We start from the raw sequence: 22,309 nt of genomic DNA on the forward strand, positions 1-22,309 counted from the left end.
GTCTCTGTCCTTGTCCCGTCCATCGCATTTCTTGGACGGCGGTGATGTCAGCCTTTGTTTTTACGAGGACATCAACCAGCTGGGCAGCGGCACCTTCCCAATTAAGGGACCGGACATTCCAGGTGCATGCCCTTAATTCGTAGTCCTTCTTTCGTTTGCCATGGTCGTCATCAAAAGGGGGTCTCTCATCCGAGGCTGCTTTTGGTTTTTCATTGGGGTGAGCTTTTTACGTGGCGGGTCCCAAACCCAGCGCACAACCCTATGCAGGGGTGTTTCGCCTTCTCACTTTAGCTCACCTTAGAACGGATGTTCTTAGGCTACCCAGAGGATACTTGGTCAAAGACCGGAAGTCGTGAGCTGCTTGAGTCATATGTAAAAGAATCGTTTCTGGCCACTCCCAAGTGAGTGGCGATCAGAGAACTTTCCTCACTTGCGTGAACTTCTACACATGACCCCATCCTCCTGGCTTGCTGGCTTACTTCTCCAAAATTTGCACACACCGTACCACTCACAGTACGCAATGACTCAAATAAAGTTGAACCGCGCACATTAATCAATAGCAACCTAAGGTAGAAACAATCGTCGTTTACCGGGTGGATTGTGTAAATTTGTCCTAATGCATTAGTTGATAACACACCTGGATGTTAATCTACTGGTTGGAATTGCTTTCTGCGCAACTATTTCTTTGACGATGCATTCCAGGTATAATATCAAGGTATTTCCGAATAGAGCAAGGTTCTCGCAAACGGGTCACTGACGAAAGTTGAGAAAAAACTCGTCAATGTTAATTTTGTTGCTGGCGGTTTTTCCACTGGCTGTACTGTATTCTCTGGGTTGAAATACACTCTCCAAATTAACTGCGAGACGCACAAGAGTCGGAAAACGTTCATGAATTGCAAAAGTAAAAGTAAAAGTAAGTGCTGTGACATCGTGACGATCGCTTGCTGATTGACCGCGTTCCATACGTTGATGGCAAACGGAACGCCGACCGATATTAGCAAGACCTCTTCGTGGCTTCGTGAGAAATTTCAATCTGTAATTGATCACTTTATGTGAAAAATAACGTTTTCACTGAATAGTTTTCAATAATTTTTTTTTTGAATAGCCGGAATAAAAAAAGCATGCGACCGAAATTGAATGATTCAAATATTTGACAAATAAAAATATTGAGAGGAGTTCAATAACGTACACCGTGACACGAGAATTTTATATATTAGATGTAATTATGTATATGAGTTGAATAGTAGTTCAAATGTGAACTTTTTTTCTATTTTTTTTTATTACCTACCTTTGCTTGAATGCTCTAAGCGATTTGAACAGCAGGTAGTTTAGTATTATTGTGTGTTATTGCTTTATGCTAAATTATGTTATGTATATACCATATGATTGTGTGTGCATATAAATATGTACATATGTATGTATAGGGAATATGAGTTATAAAATTCATAAGAAATAAAAAATTTTCCCAAAAATAATCAAACTTCAACCGTTAATATCTTTTTAACGGTTGGGTTTACGAAGAAATCATAGGAGACCATGTTTTAGAGCATTCAATTTCCTACAAAACCTAATTTACAAGATATTTTTTCAAGTAGTTGGAAGCGAGATATAAATTTTTCTATCTGATAATAAGAAAAAATAGAAAACCGTTAGGCGGAGGACCTTCCCGTTACAATTAAAAACTCATATTTGGAGAGGCTTTCTTAGAGGTGTCTAGGAACCTATTTTTGCGAGTACCAATTGAAAAAAAAAACATTTTTGAATCACCCTAATGTACATATGTATGTCAATATAGTGAACAAAAAGGGGAGCCAAAAACTGAAAGTGTTGTTTATTTGAATTTTCGTTTGTTTGCACCACTTTCAATAATCCGCACTCGTTACCTGGTGGGTCGGCTGTTTGCCGGCGCTCACTTCCCTTTTGCACAAAATGCAGCGGCAGCTCATTCCCACGACGGCAGCGGCGTTGATGGCAGCAGCGGCGTGACGGTAGCAGCGGTTTGATGGTAGCGTTGAAGCAGCGTAGCAGCGGCGATGATGAAAATGTTGAAACGTTACGTACGTTATCTGTTGCTCTATTGCGGCACTTCACATGGAACTTTTGACTTAACGGATACTTATGTAGCGGCACTAAAGATCTTACCGTTTTCTTTTTTTTTTTGTTTTTGTTTTTTAGAATAGCGTTAAAACGGCACTTTTAACTTTAATAACTATTATTTTTTGTCACGGCACTTTCAAGCGAAACTGTTTCAAACGCTTTGGTGGAATTTTTTTGTAAATCACTGTGCCTACCATTTCCCAGTTTCCTTACACTTATGTATGTTTTGTTAGTCTCTTTTTCAATTAAGCACTTTCTTTACTTTTGCACGCGCTTGTACATATGTATGTATGTACGTTCTAATATGGTAGGTAAGCGGGAATGTAATCATTAGTACATATGTATGTATGTATTTATATGATTTTCTTTTCAGCAACCACACTGCACGTTTCTTCTCCTTATTTCTTTTTATTCTTTTTAGAAATTTGATAGCTCAGGTAAGTAGACAATTTTATTTTTGTTTTTAGCACACACTCTTTATCACGTATGTAGTTACGTATATAAATTTGTATGTATATTTTATTTATTGTAGGTAATTTTCCTTTTTTTTTTAAATTTCTTTCGTTTAGTTTTTAACGATTTGCAGCTGCAAATATCACTTCACTCACTCGAATGTATGTAGATGTAAATGTGCAAATATCATTGAACATGCTTATTTATATGCAAAGCCGAAATTATACTAAATATAAATATCTATTTATATATTAATACATACATAAATAAACCCATAAATATACATGCATATATATGCAGCACATATACATATGTACATACATACATGAGGCACGTATGCATTTAAATGTAATACGCATGTACTCAAGATATGTTATATAAACATATTTACTTAGGTTTGGGCAATTGATTACAAATGCACTTGTGCACTTGAAAACAGCCCAAACCATAAAACATAAATTGTATGACCACACACGCACACATGTATGGCATTGTATGGTTGAAAACAACCCCATGTGGTGTGCTGTAACATACATACACATACATATATTTAATTAGATAAGATAGTTTTAAAAATTTGTATATAAGCAAAGAAAACTTAACAATAAAATCAGAATGAAATATTTCTCACTCAATGAAGGTTATTTTATTTCCCCCCACCAGAGGTAAGGAATAAATAATCTTTTTTGAGTTATTACATTTTGGTCCTTCGAGCCGGGTGAAGAGCTCGGCCAAAATCAAAAAGTCCTGTATTTAAAAAACAGGCAACATACAAAAAAGCCCTGTTTAAAATACAGGCAACATAAAAAAATAATTGTAAGACGGGTGTATATTCCCGCATATTAGAACCTTTGTTTACAGTAAATATGCATTTAAATTTTCTTTTCGCGTATATAGGGATCACTCCACTTTGAACGTACCACCTTCACTTTAACGTAAGTATATGTATGTACTTCGAACATCCGTTCGAAGGCGAGCTAAAGTGAGAAGGCGAAACATCCCCTACATAGGGTTGAGCGCTGGGTTTGGGACCCGCCACGTAAAAATCAGTACCAATGAAAATTAGCAATCAGCCTCCGATGAGAGACCCTCTTTTGATGAAGAGCATGGCAAACGAAATAAGGATAACGATATCAGGGCATGCACCTGGAATGTCCGGTCCCTTAATTGGGAAGGTGCCGCTGCCCAGCTGGTTGATGTCCTCGTAAAAATAAAGGCTGACATCACTGCCGTAAAAGAAATGCGATGGACGGGACAAGGACAGAGACGAGTAGGTCCTTGTGACATTTACTACACTTGGAGCTTGGAGCTCACTTATGAGGGCTGCCCCCGCCACGATGTCAAAATCGTGCTTGGCGACTTTAACGCCAGGGTGGGCAAAGAAGGTATCTTTGGCACTACGGTCGGTAAATTCCGCCTCCACGAGGAAACATCCCCAAATGGGTTGAGGCTGATCGACTTCCCCGGGGCCCGAAATATGGTTATCTGTAGTACTACATTCCAGCATAAGGAGATACATCAAGCTACCTGGCTGTCTCCGGATCGAAAAACTGCCCACCAGATCGATCATGTTGTGATAGACGGAAGACACGTTTCCAGTGCTTTAGATGTGCGTGCGCTCCGAGGTCCTAACATCGACTCGGACCTCTTGTTGCAGCTAAGATTCGCACCCGCCTCTGTGCAGCAAAAAACGCACGCCAACAAACACACGGAAGGTTCGACGTCGAGAAGCTGCAATCACAACAGACAGCCGAACGATTTTCTACTCGGCTTGCACTCCTGCTCTCTGAGAGCACTCGTCAACCACTCAGCATTAGAGAACTGTGGGACGGCATTTCGAACTCCTTACGTACAGCTGCAACCGAAATCATTGGTTTTTGGAAAGTGCAAAAAAAAAAGCTGGTACGACGAGGAGTGTCGTGTCGCAGTGGAGAGAAAACAGCCTGCCCACCTCGCAACGTTACGATCGACCACTACACGTGCGGGATGGGATAGATACCGAGAGTTGAAGAGGGAAGCGAGACGCATTTGACGCATTGACAGAAGAAGAAAGAGGCCGAAATGCGTGAGTACGAAGAGCTTGATAAGCTGGCCGACAGGGGTAATGCTTGAAAATCCTACGAAAAAATTAGGCGGCTTACAGAAGGTTTCAAGACCGGAGCATACTCTTGTAGAACCCCCAAAGGTGATCTAGTCACTGATGCCCAGAGCATACTTAAGTTATGGAGGGAACACTTCTCCAGCCTGCTGAATGGCAGCGAACGCACAACACCAGGAGAAGGAGAACCCGATTCCCCAATCGATGACGATGGAGCAGACGTTCCATTACCCGACCATGAAGAAGTTCGAATAGCAATTGCCCGCCTGAAGAACAACAAAGCGGCAGGGGCCGACGAATTGCCGGCCGAGCTATTCAAACACGGCGGCGAAGAACTGATAGGGAGCATGCATCAGCTTCTTTGTAAAATATGGTCGGACGAAAGCATGCCCAACGATTGGAATTTAAGTGTGCTATGCCCAATCCATATAAAAGGAGACCCCACACTCTGCGCCAACTACCGTGGAATTAGCCTCCTCAACATCGCATATAAGGTTCTATGGAGCGTATTGTGTGAAAGATTAAAGCCCACCGTCAACAAACTGATTGGATCTTATCAGTGTGGCTTCAGACCTGGAAAATCAACAACACCCGCGCCGTTAGTTCTGCTTTCTCCAGGCTGGACAAGGAAGCACAGAAAATGGGTCTGGTAGTGAACGAGGGCAAAACGAAATATCTCCTGTCATCAAACAAACAGTCGTCGCGCTCGCGACTTGGCACTCACGTCACTGTTGACAGTCATAACTTTGAAGTTGTAGATAATTTCGTCTATCTTGGAACCAGCGTAAACACCACCAACAATGTCAGCCTAGAAATCCAACGCAGGATAACTCTTGCCAACAGGTGCTACTTCCGACTGAGCAGGCAATTGAGAAGCAAAGTCCTCTCTCGACAAACAAAAACCAAACTCTATAAGTCACTCATAATTCCCGTCCTGCTATATGGTGCAGAGTCTTGGACGATGTCAACAACGGATGAGTCGACGTTGCGAGTTTTCGAGAGAAAATTCTGCGAAAGATTTATGGTCCTTTGCGCGTTGGCCACGGCGAATACCGCATTCGATGGAACAATGAGCTGTACGAGATTTACGACGACATCGACATAGTTCAGCGAATTATAAGACAGCGGCTACGCTGGCTAGGTTATGTTGTCCGAATGGACGAAAACACTCCAGCTCTGAAAGTATTCGACGCAGTACCCGCCGGGGGAAGCAGAGGAAGAGGAAGACCTCCACTCCGTTGGAAGGACCAAGTGGAGAAGGACCTGGCCTGATGGTAATGCCTCACATACGTTAGCAAATTTTCCAATTTTGGGGAGGGGGGATACCTTCCTCTCTTGCCTATTCTCCACCGTCTTTTTAAGATTAGAATGCTTTGTTCAACGATACATCTACAAAGAAAATTTTGTTATTGAGGATTCATAATTTGATTTTTTTATACCTACGCTATTGATACGATCTCCTGGCTATCTCCGCACTATTTTTTATCCCTATCACTTTCACTAGAGCTTAAATAATAAAACAAAGTTGGATCCACTTTCATATTTAATTAGTTTTTGTTAGTTTATTGAAAATTTCGCAACAGTTTTGACAGTTCCACATCTATTGTGACCTAAAAATACGACCCAAAGCAATGTGGAATTTAAGAACTATTGTGAATTGGAAAAACATTACGATCCGTTTGCTATCGTATGTTATAATGCCAATCTCCGCATACGATTGACGTATCACGTAATTTTCTTTCGTATGTTTGCCGATCCGTGCACGGATGTAATGATTCGACCCCAGGTTACCGCAGCAACTCATTGTCAGCGGATATTTTGATCATAACACAGCCACCTGCAACATATGTATGTTAAGCTAGTGTCATGTTATCGGTGTAGACCAATGCGGACAGGATGCTCAACCTATGCGGATATTTTGTGAAAGTTTAGAGTAGATTCAATTATTATGTGTTAACTTATATATTTGTCAATATGTAAGATATGTATATCACAAGCCCAGACCACAACCCTGGGGAGGGATGATTCGCCTTCCACTTTAGCTTCCCTTTTCAAGGGTGTTCTTTGGCTACTCAAAGGATACTCGGTCTGAGACCGGAAATCCTGAGCTGCTTGAACAATGTGTAAAAGAATCGTTTCTGGCCACTCCCAAGTGAAAGACGCTCAGAAGGCTTTCCTCATTTGCGTGAACTTCTACACACTACTTTATCCTCCATTTCTCCAGACTGGATAACGAGGCGAAGCAAATGGCTCCGGTAGTAAACGAGGGCAAGTCGGAAAATCTCCTGTCATCAAATAAACAGTCGTCGCGCCCGGCTTGGCTCTCACGTCCCTGTTGACAGTCATAACTTTGAAGAACCGAGTTTGATAACAGGAGATATTTCGTGTTGCCCTCGGTCACCACTAGACCCATTTGCTTAGCTGTCTTATTCATTCTGGAGAAAGCAGAACTAACAGCGCGCTGTACACTCTTATAGAAGATAGTACCTTCTCTGTTTAGTTCTGCAGCTCGAATTATTGACCATCCTTAGAAAGCTTTAAGTGCACCTTCTGGTGTTTATTGAATTTTAATTCTTTTCGACTTAACGTATTAAAGTTTTGCTACATAACGGTTGTACGTATCACCTAAAAGAGTTAGATATAGAGTTATATATACATATATAAATGGGCAGGATCACGAGAAATGTCGAAATTCGGTTTACTGTCTATCTGTCCCTCTATCCGTGCAAGCTGTAACTTGAGTAAAACTTGAGATATCTCGATGAGATACAGCAACCAAATTTGCTGTACACAAATCCTGTAAGAACTTCTGCCCATAGTGTGAAAATAAATGAACTCGGAGGCTATCCTGTTGACTCTATATACATATATACAAATGTATATGTATAACACAATTTTAAATTCTACTAGATTCTTTCACTTTCCAGTACACAAATCAAGAAGCGCGAATAATGTCTTTAGTATATGCCACAACCGCCCCAACTTCACTCAACAGGCGAAAGAGGAGAAATGAAAAGAATACAATTTTCCGGCGTTTTCTTTATAGCAAAAACATATTATCCCGCCATCAACAGCAGTTAGACATTTTATACAAGTGAACCCGGAGAGCAAAATGTTTTTATAATAAGTGAACATTTATTACACAAGCGCACATTACATTGAAATACAATAAGAGGTGAACATCTCAGTTAGAACAGTGACGGTCATGTTACCTGGTGACATGCCGGTAACGCGTGCCGGTTTAATTGTCACTTTTTCCTATCACGTTCTTAAGGGCGAATCAAAAAACCTCCCAAAACTTTTGTATACATGTGATCTTGTATCACCTTCTCGCTCACATATTTTCTGCTGTAATAAAACTATATCCTTCTTTCTCACACTTTCATTAAATTTGGGATAATTCAACAAAACTGCTCTCAGGAAAGCGTGACGGTGCACTCTTACAATAGCCTAGTGGGTAAACCACTCGCTTGTCATTCCTTCAACCTATAGTTCGAAACTCAAAAATATAAAGATTTTTTTATAAAATATATTTTTTTTATTAATTTTAATAATAAAATAATTTTATTTAAATTTACATTAAATTCATCTTTTGACATTTTTTTAATAATGTAAAAATTATTTCTATAAATTCTTATATAGATACAAAAAATAATATATAAATATACTTCTATGCATTTTAACAATATATTGGATTACCATTTCCTTCCACAGCCAAATTGTTTCCTTGTTGTTTTGAGAAGCTTGCCTCTGGGTTGTAGCAACCAGAAATGTTGAATTTCTTCCGTTTAAATGTCAATTGTTCTACAATAACAAATGCGTAAAAATGAATTGTAAACTAAAATGACGATTTACATGCACCTTTTACGGGAGTCGAAGAAGTTGTCGAGCATTCCTCCAAATAGGTGTCATCAAAAAGCGCTGGTGAATCCATCTTATTAAGAAATAAAAATTTGGCAGCATCAAAATTCATTTTAAATAACTTAACATAATATAATAAAAGACGACCGGGCTACAATAATTTACATTTTTTTCACAAATTTTCATAAATTTAGATGCACTAAGATTAAAAGCCTTTTTTCCCGGCTCATACATATATGCACTAAATGTATATTTTTTCATATTGAATTAGTATTTGTTTTACTCACCCTATATATATTATTATATATTATCTTGAAGACACAAAATATTCACAAAAGTTAAAGAAACACAATTATAATATCCGTAGGTTTAAATATTTATTTTAAATATAATAAATATGCACAAACACAAATCTGCACAATTTTCAACTATCGACGCGTTTGTAACCGAATTCTTTTTTTCTTCGAATTCAATTTGTCACAACGAACAAGCAAACGTCAAATTCACGGTATCATGCTGTACGCTTTGACATCCAGCGTTGACAGCTAAAAAATTTGTTTGTCTTCTTTTGTTTTATTTTTGCTTAACATATGTTGAGTTAAGAGCTTATAATATAAGACGAACAAAAGACACAATGGATTGATTTCTTGCGCATTTCAAAGATTTGTGAGGAAGTGTTAGTGACAAGTAAAAATTGTGTAAATGTATTGGAGTTTCGGTCACGCAAGTTTTGCTGGGTTTAAGAGGATTTTAGTGACCTAAACACACACACAAGAAATATATACAAGTACTATATATTAAGATAAGTAGTGCAAAAAGTGATATTTAAACAAGCCGGTGCAATTTTTTTTAACAAATAGAAAAAGTGTAATAGAATTATCGAAATTGAAATTTTAAAATATTTAATATTAAATATTTTTAATGTTAAATTGATAGTGATTGTTTAATCCAAACAAATACTCCTCTGCATTACTCCCACAAATTACATAAAGTAATAGAGGCGTAATGCAGAGGAATATCAACCGCCCCAACCTCCCACACAAAAACAGAAGGAGAAACAAAAAAGAAATAACTTTCCCGCGCTTTTTGCCTAAAAGGCATTATTGTCCCGCCAACACAGCGAACCACAAGCGAACATGAAGTGAGACGTCTCTACACAAGTGAACAAACAAAAGCAACAGTGCGCCATTCCACAAAACATTTTTACATCTCTTTTAAATTATAACAAGTGAACACGGTTAAACAACAAAGTGAACAATTCTCATATAAGGTACACGTCAAGTACAATCTATAATTATTTCACAAAACAATACGGATACCACCACCAAATAAACCCAGCACGCAAAAAAAAGGAAATTTAACTCGCAACAGGTTACATCAATAAAATAAATTAACACAGAATTACATATTTATATTTACAAGTAACACACTTAACCATTATTGGTTACACACACACACATTCATATTTGTATAACCCAAATGTATATTAAATTAAAGTTTATAACGTTTGAACTAAAACGAATTACCTTTTAATTATTCGCAATCGGCCCCTTACGTCGACATACCCCGACATTTTTGGTCCTATTGAGCCGCGATAATTAAAAGAAAAGTCTTCGTGGGAATTTCACCAACAACATCAACGTTGGAATTCCAGAACCCAACCCAAAGAGTGCACCCAACAAACAAAACGCCTGCAACCTAAATCAACAAATACCCAAACGAGTAACTATAACTAAAAACAAACCGGAAAAAATTTGTAAGTGCGACCCATATATTTTTCAATATAATAATACAATATAAAGTGCAAATCATATTTGTTAAAAAACACCCAATTGTCAAATTGTGTGCTTAAGAATACGTAAGCATAACTTATTGGTTTTATTGGGTTGACAAAAATTTGATTTGCACTTTTTAATTATACATACACATATTTACCAAGTCTACGATTACATGGGGCAACTTTAGTTGCTAATTCTCGGGCAATTCTCTTTTGCTGTCGCCCATTACCTTCACACGAGCAACTTGCAAAACTCTGCTCGAGTTTTTTTCTCATTCTCTTTCACTTTACTTTAACCCATTGTCGTCTCTTTTTCCTTTTAGGTATTTGGGCCACTCTATCACTTATATTAATCAGCTCTGTCAATTAAGAAATACATTTTATTTATTAAAACAAAGATATATCACTCTTTTTACTATCGTCTGAATCAATTTGTATGGCTTCCTCCATACATTTCACAATATCTTTAATTAATTCGATTTTTCGTCATACTCCATTTTCTAAAATATTTATATTATATTATGTATATTTGTATACATATTTGCAAATTACTTACCAAAAGATGAAATTAAATTTTTTAAATATATTCAAAATATTAATTTCAAAAAAATATACGCAAATGCAACTATGTACTACGAAAGAAAGAACACGAATGCCGAAAAACGTCGCAGCGAACTGCTACGAATAAGAACACAAAGCGAGTTGCTGAACACTGGAAACTCGACGCGATTCTCCTCTCCTCGTCGCCCCCTCGCCTATAAACTAAGAGTTGCCGCAACAAAAGTTGTCGTGTGTAATAAGGCTCCAAAGAGAAGAAGTGCAATAATAAAATACATGCATATATTTTGCCGTCGGCTATTGCATTCTTCTCGTTGAACTAAAATTAAATACAATACTTAAATAAATATACACCCGCTACATACCTACATACGAATAGCGCACCCATTCGCTTATGCAAGGCATACACGCACCAATTAGTTGGTTGATTGAGTTGAGCTAGAAATTGCCCTTGTCGCCACACACGACACAACTTTTAATACAATTTTGAGGCCAACTTCATTTTGAATATTCAATTCGTAGCGTAAACATGAGTTCGGAAGTTATTGCTTTAATTATTATAAATGAAGTTTTAGCGGAAGAAGAAGAACTGGAGCAAACAAGAATTTGGAAAAAAAAGAAAATGGTGTAAAATGTGGTTGCAAAATAAAAATGAATTTTCAAATAACAAGCTTTTGAAGACGTTGAGAGAAACCAAGCCAAAGGACTACAAGAATTACATGCGCATGAGCGATGAAGTGTTTTATGATCTTCTCTTGAAAGTGAAAGTTTTTATTGAAAAAGAAGACACAATAATGCGAGAAGCAATTAGTGCAGAGAATCGTTTGGCAATAACTTTACGATTTTTGGCTACGTGAAACTCATTTGAAGACCTAAAATTTTCAACAGCAATATCTGCGTAAGCGATTGGTAAAATTGTAATTGAGACGTGCAAGGCTATTATAAAAGTTCTAAAAGACTCAATTAAGGTGGTATATAAAGAATATCCGAGTTATACATTTTATTTAACACAAAATATATTTTTAGCTTCCTAAAACACCTGAGCAATGGATGGCTGTAGCTGATCAATTTTATGAGAAGTCGATGTTTCCCAACTGTCTAGGCGCGCTCGATGGAAAGCATATACATAAATATTTCACGTCCTTCTAACTCCGGTTCATTTTATTTCAATTATAAAAAGGCATTCAGTATTGTCTTGTTGGCAATTGTTGACAGCAACTCCAACTTTTTAATGGTAGATGTAGGTGCAAATGGACAAATTTCCGATGGAGGCGTTTTCGGAAATTCGAAATTTTTCAAAAAGTTGGAAAGTGGAAGTTTAAATTTACCGGAACCACAAGCAGTGCTTGCAGACGAAGATTCACTCCCTTTTGTGTTTGTGTCGGATGCGGCTTTCGCTTTGAGGAAAAATGTTTTAAAACCATTTGGTCACAACAATTTGACAGAGAATGAAATGCTGTTTAACAAAACTCTGAGCTCAGCACGGGTTAAAGTTGAAAACGCTTTTTGGTATTTTGGCATCGCGTTTTCGACTTCTTCTCAAACGACAATAAATTTATGTCCTGAAAAAGTTACTACAGTTGTTCTTGCCTGTTGCTACTTACACAACTACTTACGGTGCCAGTCAAACTCAAATCGATTTGAATGTGAAAATATTCAGCTGTCAGAAATGGAACCAACGCTGTCTAGAAATGCATCTAATGAGGCCAAAACAATAAGGTTGAAATATTGTGAAATTATCAAAAAACTGAAATCTCTTTAATTCCTTTTATTTACATATGTATAAAATAGTGTTAAATTGGTTGTGTTCTTTAAATAAAACTTATATTCATTCTCTTATAACTAATATATAAAAAATGAATTAAAAAAATAATTAAAAAAAAATGAGAAAAATAAAATAAAATATATGTATGTACTCTATCTTAATATGTTTTTATTTATTGATATTGGGAGTCATTCAACAAATCAAAAACACTTGTGCTTGTATGGGGCTTCCAGTTGGCAAAGAAGTAAAATGTGAAAAGCGTGATGTTGATTCAGTTGGACTTCCAGAAGATGTTGAAATATAAAGTGGCGAGTCATTACTTAAAAAAGGCGAGCTGGTTCGTGATACATGCGGACTACTTAAATTTGGTGAGCTTGAAGGACTGTGCAGATAATTGAAACATAATTTTCCAAATCGGCCCAACAGCATCACTTCGTCTACTGCTTGCTTTGCAAAAAGTTGCTGCTCCGGTTTCATTTGCCTGTACATGCAAGCCCATGCATTTGCATAAATTTCCGCTTCATCCAATTGTTTTTTGGATGTCTCCAAATGCTCGGTTGCTTTCTTTAGAAACTCCGTTCTTTCGGTAGCCCCTTTTTTAAATTTCTTCAAAGATTGCTGTGAAAAAAACATAATATCATAAATAAAAACAATAAAACTTTTAAATGTTTTTTCAACATACCACGGGAACGGACACTTCTTCCTCTTCATCCGAACTGATGGATGTTACACCAGACACACGTATTTCCAGGTCTCGCAAAAAGTCGAGCTCCTCGAAATACCACAGAGGTGAAATGTATGAATCATCAACTCCTGCACCAGATGATTCACTTTGTAACGTTTTTTTGAGCTCCCGGCGATAGCAAGTACGCATATTTGTCAACATTTTTTTCATATCGTCTATTGCTGCATCGTTTTTTACTTTTTTAAATTCTATCAAAAGTTTCTGATAACTTTTACGGCGTACATTTTTGTTTTTGTAGCAGTCCAGTTTGCTGTTCCACAGCTCCGGCATGGCTTTATAAACTTCGCTAAATTCGCGGAGTTGGCGATCGCATTCACTCATTTTTATTTTTTATTTTCTCCGTAACGCGCTCTGTTTGACAGCCGAAATAAAATGGCGAAATCGTTTGAAATCGCACGACCAACCCAAACACGATCCAACTAACACAACCAACTTGACAAAATATCAAAAAATTTTGATGTTCATCCAACCAGTTGATACAACTCATACAACTGCCCCATACACGTGGCAATCAGTTGTTCAACTCGTTGAAGTTGATACAATAATTGGTACGTGTATGCCTTGCTTTATATTTGTTGGTGATGAAAATTGCTAGCGAACAGCACATCAAAAGACAAATACCCAGTAGGAAATTAAAAAGGTGACCCAGTAGGAAAAAGTGCAAACCCCTGCAAAAATTTATTTATCGATTTTTTTGCTACGATTCATCGGAAATTTAATAATTTCATAAATATTAACCATCGGACACCATCGAGATAAAAGCAAGAAAATTAATTTGAAATTTTGAAAATAAATAAAGCACTATACAAAAAGTTTTTAAAATTTGTTTTCTTACATTTACGTAACCCTACGCGACTTATTTTTCTCATTTAACCCAAAAATCAAATATATCTTACCCAAAATGGAAATGGAAGATTTCAAAATCACAACAACGGATTTAATTGAATTCGTGGAAGACCATCTTCAGACCCAAAGTGAAGATGAATCGGTCTATACCCTAGAAATTAAAAGGGTCGAACTAAATTCGCTTTATGAAAAAGCAAAGCGCTCATACGACACGATTAGAAGAATCTCTCGCGAAAGTCATGAAACCATCGATTTCTTTAAAGTGAAAGAAAAAAAAAAAATCGCTTTAACATAATCGGCTGTTGCCACGAATCAATTGTGACCGGATTTCACATATTTTGTTATTTCAAAAGAAATTTTTCCTTTTTTTATTCTTTCGCCTTTTTTCCTATGTTGCGCAAAATGGGTGTTGGATCCGGGAGTAAATCGTCGGCATCAACATTTTTTCCATATTTTGTGCCAATAGCCACAAAAATTTATACCTTCGACGGAAGAAAACGGGCGACAATCTACAACCACCCAATCAGCGCAAGCTTCTAAAGGTATTTTTTTATCATCCTCACTTATTTTTTGTCTGAGCAGTTCATTTATGTGTGATGTAAAGCATTTATGTCTATTCAGACTGAAGGTGCATGCCACATCATTTATAAACTCTTTTGGAATTACGACAGGATACCATGTCAAGTAATATACTTCCGTCATTTTTAATAATGTCTGCAACCATATCTCCAATTGCACTTCTGCCCTTTCGTTTTTTGTTGAGTTTATAAATACGAATAGCATTTTTTTCCTCCAAGTCTTCGTTAGACTCCATAATATAATAGCAACTTAAAAACATGAACAATATATAAATATCAGTATATATGTCAGCCATCGTTTGCAAATAATCATTAATACTAAAACACTTACAAAATCAGTTACTTAGCTCACGATATGAAATTTTTACTTTTGCATGTGCAAGGAACTTTCCAAAGTAAACAAGACTTTCGTGGCGCCATCTATATGTCGACTGGTGCGTTAAAATCTGATATCATTATCAATTGTCCAGTGAGAGTTTCAAGACATTTCAATGATTGGAAGTGAAGTTATTGCGTTTTAAGTGTCAGTATGTTTGTGCTATCGGTGAGAAAATGAGCTTCGAACAAAGAGATCAATTGATGAAACAAGTTTATGGCGATGATTGCCTATCCCGTAGTTGAGTGCACGAGTGGTTTCAACGTTTTCAAAGTGGTCGTGAGGATATGAACGACGATGAACATGTGGGCCAATCAAAATCCGTGATCACCGGAAATTTCATTGAAACTATGAGGGAATTCATGAAAAATCAGCCGAAATCATCATTGAAATTCATGGAAATGGAATTGAACATCTCCAAGACATCGATTTATCGCATTTGGACCGAACATTTGGGCTTACGAAACTTGTGCGCACGGTTTGTTCCACACATAGTGACGACCAAAAATTGCCCAGAATCCAACATTTGAAGGACATCATTAAAAAGGTCAAAAATGTCAAAAGCTTCCTTCACAATATTGTGATTGGTGACGAAACGTGGTGTTTCCAATATGATCCCGAAACGAAACCCCAGAGTGCTGAATGGAAGGCACCGGACGAGCCGAAACCCAAATATCGCGCATGGAGAAGTCAAAAGTGAAGACAATGCTGATTTGTTTTTGTAATTCCAAGGGTATTGTCCAAAGAATTTGTTCCACCCGGCCAAAACGTTAATGCGGTATTCCACCATGGAGTTTTGAAGCGTTTGGTGCGCCATATTCGATGTGTTCGGCCCCAATATCGCGAAGATGAAAGTTGGCGTTTGTTGCACGATAATGCATACCGGTTGATTTCGGTTAATAAGTTATTTTTTGTGAAAATTCCAAAGCATGGATTTGTATTGCGAGTCGTTACCTTCCTTTTGATAACATTGGTTTGATAAAATTCTACAAAAATTTAAAAGTTATAGCCATTGGAGCAAAAAACCTGATTTTGCGATTTTGAAAAAAGGTGGGCCAGTCGATTAAACTAATCGATTAAAGCATGATTGTTACCGATGAAAAACGTTTATTTATCAATGGAAATGAAAGAGAGATTCATAAATAATAAGAAAAATAGGAATTGGCGAAAAAAATTATTCCGACTCGCAGTGGATGAAGGTGTAAGTGTTCGGGTTCGGTCCGGCACATTTCAAGTGAACCCCTCGATCACAAACGATGCAATGGGCCGTGTTTTGACGATTCTCGTGCTTCGGCATCTTTTTCTTGCAAATCGTGCAAAAATCGAAGTCCCCTTCGATGTCGGTTTCGGTCGGAGACGGGCTTCCCTTCCGTGGCGTCTTCGATTTGCCACGGCTTTTTTGCTTCTTGGCTGCTGGTTCATCGGCTGCCTTCGTCAATTTTTGCCGCTTTTTTTCGGCCTTGTCACGCAGATCTGCGACAACCTCAGGCGATGTCAAAATCGTTGACTCCATTGTCTTGCGGCCACGTTTTGATTTCGGCGCAGGTGTGCCCAATTTTAACGGGCCAACCGATTTCAATGCATCACGGGCTGTGGAGCCGAAACAAGAGACAACGACGATGATGCAGCACCACTTGTTGAAGCTGGGGCGCTTGTCGATGCCTCCGACGTTGACACCTCCTCATTCGCAGCAGTCACAATGGCATCACCAGAGGCAAGAACTCGACGTTGATTGTCGGCGTCTTTCTCTTCGTCACCGAACAAATTTTCGCCGCTCAGTTCCGAAGCGACAAAGTCAACTTCAGTGAAAATTTGCGGGTTGAACAGGTAGATGCCAGTTGTTCGAAAGCCGGATTTGATGGTTTTCGGCGTTAACATAACATCGAGGCACTGATCGACAAGGAGCGGCACATGATGCAGATCGAAAGTGACACCAGTGTTGGACTTTTTCCATGCATCATGCTTCACGGTCATCATGCCTTTAAATGGTGCAAATACCACAACATCTAGCGGCTGCGTTTTGTGCGTGCATTTCGGCGGAAAAGACAGCAACGTGATGCCATGACCCAACGCCAAATCTATCGCCTCGATCGATAAATGCGAACCGTCGTTGTCCAGCAGCAACATGGTTGGCGAATCGGCATTAGCACCGGTGTGCTTGATGAAATGACGCATGAATTGAGAGAATACGTCAGAGTTCATGTAACCAGAACCGTTCGCAACACCAACAGCGCCATGACTCGCATGAGTCATAAAAATCTTTTTCATGTTGACTCGGGGAAAGAGGAAGAATGGCGGTATAGACTGGCCACTAGCGCTGACGGCCAAAGCCAAAGACACATTGGTGCCTTTTTCGGCAGATGTTGATGAGCCGACCTGCTTTTGTCCTTTGCGCGCGATGGTTTTGACAGGTCTGGTTGGCACGGTTGGGCACCCGGTTTCATCCATGTTCCATATTCGGTGAGGTTCAAACGGCGTCTTACCGAGAACGGATGAAAGGTTGGCAAAGAATGCATCGACATTCTCTTTGTTGAATCGCTTCGCACGGCTCTGGCTTACTTGCTCTGGTGTTCGCAGTGACAAATTTTTGGGGCGTTTCATGAACGCCAACTGCCAATCCTTACTCGCCTGTTGATTGTCGTTCCATGGATCCGGATACGACGCGCCAACTTTCCGAGCAAATTCATACGCGAGCTTACGAAGCTCCATCAAACTAATCCCATAGTTGATGTCGTTGGCCTGGAGAATGTAGCTTATCAGCGCCTTCTTTTGTTCGATATTCAAGATCTGAAATAAAAAAAAATGATTTATTATTCGATGAAAGAAAAAGAAAGAAACCAGCAGAACTCACTGTTTTTGTGCCCATCGTCGTGCTTTCAGCCAGCAAATTCTTCATTACATCGGCATTGGCAGTAGTAACGTCGATGCTCGCACCATCAAATGCTGCAATATAACGCATCAGGTTGGTCCTCGGAATTTTGTGTGCCGTCGCAGATTGTCGAACGCTGTTGTGATGTATTTTCACCGACTTGATCGCTTCCAAAATGTTGTCGAAATCAACAATTTTCTCTTGTTGGGGATAGTACCGCAGCATAATGACTAAAAAAAATTTTCGGAGCACGAAACTATCAGGAAATGTTGAAAAACTATTGTGTTGTTGAAATTCTGCACGAAAAATCACCTATAAACGTCAAATATATGAAGTTAGCATGTCAAATGTAAAAAACTATGTGGCCCGACATTCCCCAAACGCTCATATTTGCAAAATGGCGGTGGATAATGAACACAATGTAAATTCGTGCAAAATTTCTTTTGTGTGTCGAAGGCTAAAGACTCAACTAATATTATAAACATATTTACCTGGATGAATTTATTGGAAAATGTGAAAAAAATCAACTGTACACAGAGTTGAAAAAAAACTTTCGGAGTGTCGAATTTCTTTTTGTTGTCGCAGAGAGGTTATAACACGTGTTCACAGCTCGAGTGCTATATAGAAACTGAGCTTAGTATGAGACGAGCCGATGACAGTTGGTTGCAGCTGTCAACCTATACTAGGGCCCCAACATTCCCCACCTTCCCTTAAGCATACAGCATGCTACAGCAAAATAGTTCTGAACTTATTAAAATTATTTTCCCCTTCGAACAAGTGAGTAAAATCCAACTGTTATTCTATTCTTGAGTGATTCATAAATTGCCGTCACTCATAAGTGTAGAAATACTTTGGCTATGCGCCACGGAAAAAACGGCCTTCAATGAAAAATTACAAACAGCTTCGGATGGGAGACCACCGTTTTGATGACGACCATGACAAATGTACTAAGGATAAATATTTAAGCGAATGCACCTGGAATGTCTGGTTCCTTAATTAGAATGGTCACTGCCAAGTTGGTTAATGTCCTCAATAAAGTGAAGGCTGACATCCCCGCCGTCCAAGGAGTGCGATGGATGGGGCAAGGTCCTTGTGGAATTTACCACAGTGCCCATATAAAGGAGCGCAAATTCGGTGTGGGATTCATGGTGGAAAGAGACTTCAACGCCGAGTATCGTCATCCTCCCCGGTGGTCTAGCCACAATTAGCATCAAAGCGAAGTTCTTCAACTTATCGCTGATTTGGCCCACGCCGCGACGGAAGAGAAGGACGATGGACCAAAGATGAACGTTTGGATCTGCCCCCGCCACAATATCAAAATCGTGCTTGGGAACTTTAACGCTAGGGTGGGATAAGAAATTATCTTTGGCACAACAGTCGGTAAATTCAGCCTCCAAGAGGAAACACCCCAGATGGGTTGATGCTGATCGATTTCGCTGGTTATCTGTAGTACCATATTCCAGCATCATCAAATACATCAAGATCGAAAAGCCACCAAACAGATCGATCATGTAGTGATAGACGCAAGACACGACTCCAGTGTTCAAGACGTGCGTACGCTCCGAGGTCCAACATCGACTCGGACCACAATTTTGTTGCAGCCAAGATTCGCACCCGCTTCTGTGCAGCAAAAAACGCACGTCAACAAACATAAGGAAGGTTCACGTCGAGAAACTGCAAACACAAAAGATAGCCGAACGATTTTCTACTCGATTTGCACTCCTACTCTCTGAGAGCACTCGTCAAGAACTCGGTAAAAGGGAACGATAGGACCATTTCAAGTAAATCTGCAACCCAATCCAACGGTTTTCGGTAAATGGAAAAGAACAGCTGGTACGACGAGGAGTTTCGTGTCGCAGCGGAAAGAAAACAGACTGCCCACCTCGCAACGTTACGATCGACCACAATACGTGCGGGATGGGATAGGTACCGAGAATTGAAAAGAGAAGCTAGACGTATTTGCAGACAGAAAAAGAGAGAAGCCGAAATGCGTGAGTACGAAAAGCTTGGCAAGTTGGCCGACATGGGTAATGTTCGAAATTTTTACGAAAAAATGCGGCAACTAACAGAAGGTTTCAAAACCGGAGCATACTCTTGTAGAACCCCAAAAGGTGATTTAGTAACCGATGTGAGCATCGATCATGCATACTAAAATTATGGAGAGAACACTTCTTCAGCCTGCTGAATGGCAGTGAAAGCATAACGCCAGGAGAAGGTGAACCCGATTCCCCAATCGATGACGATGGAGTAGACGTTCCATTACTCAAACATTAAGATATTCGAATAGCAATTACCCGTCTAAAGAACAACAAAGCGGCGGTGGCCGATGTATTGCCGGCCGAGTTATTCACACTCGGCGGCGAATAACTGATAAGAAGCATGCATAAGCTTCTTTTTAAAATATGGTCGGACGAAAGCATGCCCAACGATTGGAATTTAAGTGTCTAATTCCATAAGAAAGGTGACCCCACAATCTGCGCCAACTACCGTGGGATTAGCCTCCTCAACATCGCGTATAAGGTTTATTGAGCGTATTGTGTGAAAGATTAAAGCCCACCGTCAACAAACTGATTGGACCTTATCAGTGTGGCTTCAGACCTGGAAAATCAACAACCGACAAGATATTAACCATGTGCCGAATTTTGGAAAAGACCCGTGAAAGGAGGGTCGACACACACCACCTCTTCGTCGATTTCAAAGCTGCTTTCGACAGAACGAAAAGGAGTTGCCTCTACGCAGCGATGTCTGAATTTGGTGTCCCCGCAAAACTAATACGGCGGTGTAAACTGACGTTGACGTTTGACGGTACCATCTTCTATAAGAGTGTACAGCTGCTGGCGTATACCGATGATATTGATATCATCGGCCTTAACACCCGAGCCGTTAGTTCTGCTTTCTCCAGACTGGACAAGGAAGCAAAGAAAATGGGTGTGGTGGTGAACGAGGGCAAGATGAAAATCTCCTGCCGTCAAATAAAGAGTCGCCGCACTCGCGACTAGGCTCCCACGTCACTAATTTTGTCTATTTGGAACCAGCTTTAACACCAATAATAACGTCAGCCTCGAAATCCAACACAGAATAACTCTTGCGAATAACTGTTACTTTGGACTGAGTAGGATAATGAGAAGTGGAGTCCTCTCTCGACGAACAAAAACCAAACTTTATAAGTCATTCATTATTTCCGTCCTGTTATATGGTGCAGAGGCATGGTCGATGACAACATCTGATGAATCGAGAGAGGTTCTGAGGAAGATTTATGTTCTTTGCTCAATGGTCACGGCGAATATCGCATTCGATGGAACGATGAGCTGTATGAAATATACGACGTCATTGACATAGTTCAGTGAATTAGAAGACAGCGGCTACTCTGGCTTGTCCAAATGGACGAAAGTTCTCCAGTTCTGAAAGTATTTGACGTAGTACCCGTCGTGAGAAGCAGAGAACGAGGAAGACCTCCACTCGGTTGGAAAGTCCAGGTGAAGAAGGAGCTGGCTTTGCTTGGAGTCTCCAAATGTCAGCACGTTGCAAAAAGAAGAAGCGACTGCTGCGCTGTTGTTAACTCGACTATAACCGCGTAATCGGTATCCACGCCAGTAAAAAAGAAGATATATAAAGTAAAGTTTTATACTAATTCGTTTTTTTCACGCGTGTTTTGTATTAAGTAGGTATATTTAACATTGGTTGAAATTCATTTATTCATACCATCACAAAATGGTTGCATGGAAACTATAAGTGTTACCATGTTTTGCAAACGAACAAAAATAAATAAAAAAAAATGGAAGGATCATACCTTTAATAAAAAATTCATAATCGTGTTATGAGTAACACAAAATCTTTCAGAATGTATTTTCTGTTACTAAATCCCGGTGTTGCATCGATTTTGGTTATTTTTTTGGAGCTTGACCGCATGACGCTAACGCAAAGAGGAGAACGCGAAATAGTTGAAGACGGTATGGCGTTGGACCGTCGTGATTTATTTTATTTTTGATGTGCGGCTGAAGGCCATCAACGCAAAAAGGAGTTATACGGGAAATAATCGAAAATACCCCATATTATTTGTTAGGATGCAACTCCTTTATTATAGTGTGCACAAACACAATTGAACATAATATAAATATTGTATTGAATTAAATTTATTTTTGCACTATTTCATATAAAATAAAAGTACAAGTTTTAATTTTATAACTGCAAAACTCATTATACTTCGAAGAAACACTTACTTTAAATAGTAGAATTTTGGAACTTTTAACTCCAAATACATATATAAAAAAATCGTAACTCAGCGG

At 39.0% G+C, this 22,309-nt stretch overlaps 2 protein-coding genes and 2 long non-coding RNA genes across 6 annotated transcripts in view; 1 reads left to right on the plus strand and 3 right to left on the minus strand.

Annotated features, from left to right (window-relative positions):
• The window catches only part of LOC120779648, a 12,883-nt gene extending 2,765 nt beyond the window's left edge, over positions 1 to 10,118 (minus strand). The window contains exon 1 of the long non-coding RNA XR_005705695.1: positions 10,036 to 10,118. This is a non-coding gene — a long non-coding RNA (uncharacterized LOC120779648). The remainder of the gene's footprint in view (positions 1 to 10,035) is intronic.
• LOC120779647 lies at positions 9,860 to 11,957 on the plus strand. 3 transcript variants are annotated; one of them, XR_005705693.1, is made up of 3 exons: positions 9,860 to 10,265; positions 11,414 to 11,812; positions 11,871 to 11,957. It is a non-coding gene; the product is annotated as an uncharacterized LOC120779647 (long non-coding RNA). The 3 variants fall into 3 exon arrangements; XR_005705694.1 differs by lacking the exon at positions 9,860 to 10,265 and having other exon boundaries at positions 10,997 to 11,815; XR_005705692.1 differs by lacking the exon at positions 9,860 to 10,265 and having other exon boundaries at positions 10,997 to 11,812.
• Positions 11,958 to 12,760: 803 nt separating this feature from the next.
• LOC120779628 lies at positions 12,761 to 13,877 on the minus strand. The gene is made up of 2 exons (XM_040111976.1): positions 13,292 to 13,877; positions 12,761 to 13,227 (listed from the first exon to the last, which is right to left on the minus strand). The coding sequence occupies exons 1-2, from the start codon at positions 13,673 to 13,675 to the stop codon at positions 12,802 to 12,804; spliced, it is 810 nt and encodes a 269-aa protein (XP_039967910.1). The 5' UTR covers positions 13,676 to 13,877; the 3' UTR covers positions 12,761 to 12,801.
• A 2,680-nt stretch (positions 13,878 to 16,557) lies between these two features.
• LOC120779778 lies at positions 16,558 to 19,204 on the minus strand. Its single transcript, XM_040112155.1, has 3 exons — positions 19,127 to 19,204; positions 16,762 to 17,941; positions 16,558 to 16,709 (listed from the first exon to the last, which is right to left on the minus strand). The coding sequence occupies exons 1-3, from the start codon at positions 19,202 to 19,204 to the stop codon at positions 16,639 to 16,641; spliced, it is 1,329 nt and encodes a 442-aa protein (XP_039968089.1). The 3' UTR covers positions 16,558 to 16,638.
• Between the last annotated feature and the right edge of the window lie 3,105 nt (positions 19,205 to 22,309).

The sequence above is a fragment of the Bactrocera tryoni genome, unplaced genomic scaffold, assembly GCF_016617805.1.
Source record: "Bactrocera tryoni isolate S06 unplaced genomic scaffold, CSIRO_BtryS06_freeze2 scaffold_11, whole genome shotgun sequence".
Lineage (NCBI taxonomy): Eukaryota > Metazoa > Arthropoda > Insecta > Diptera > Tephritidae > Bactrocera > Bactrocera tryoni.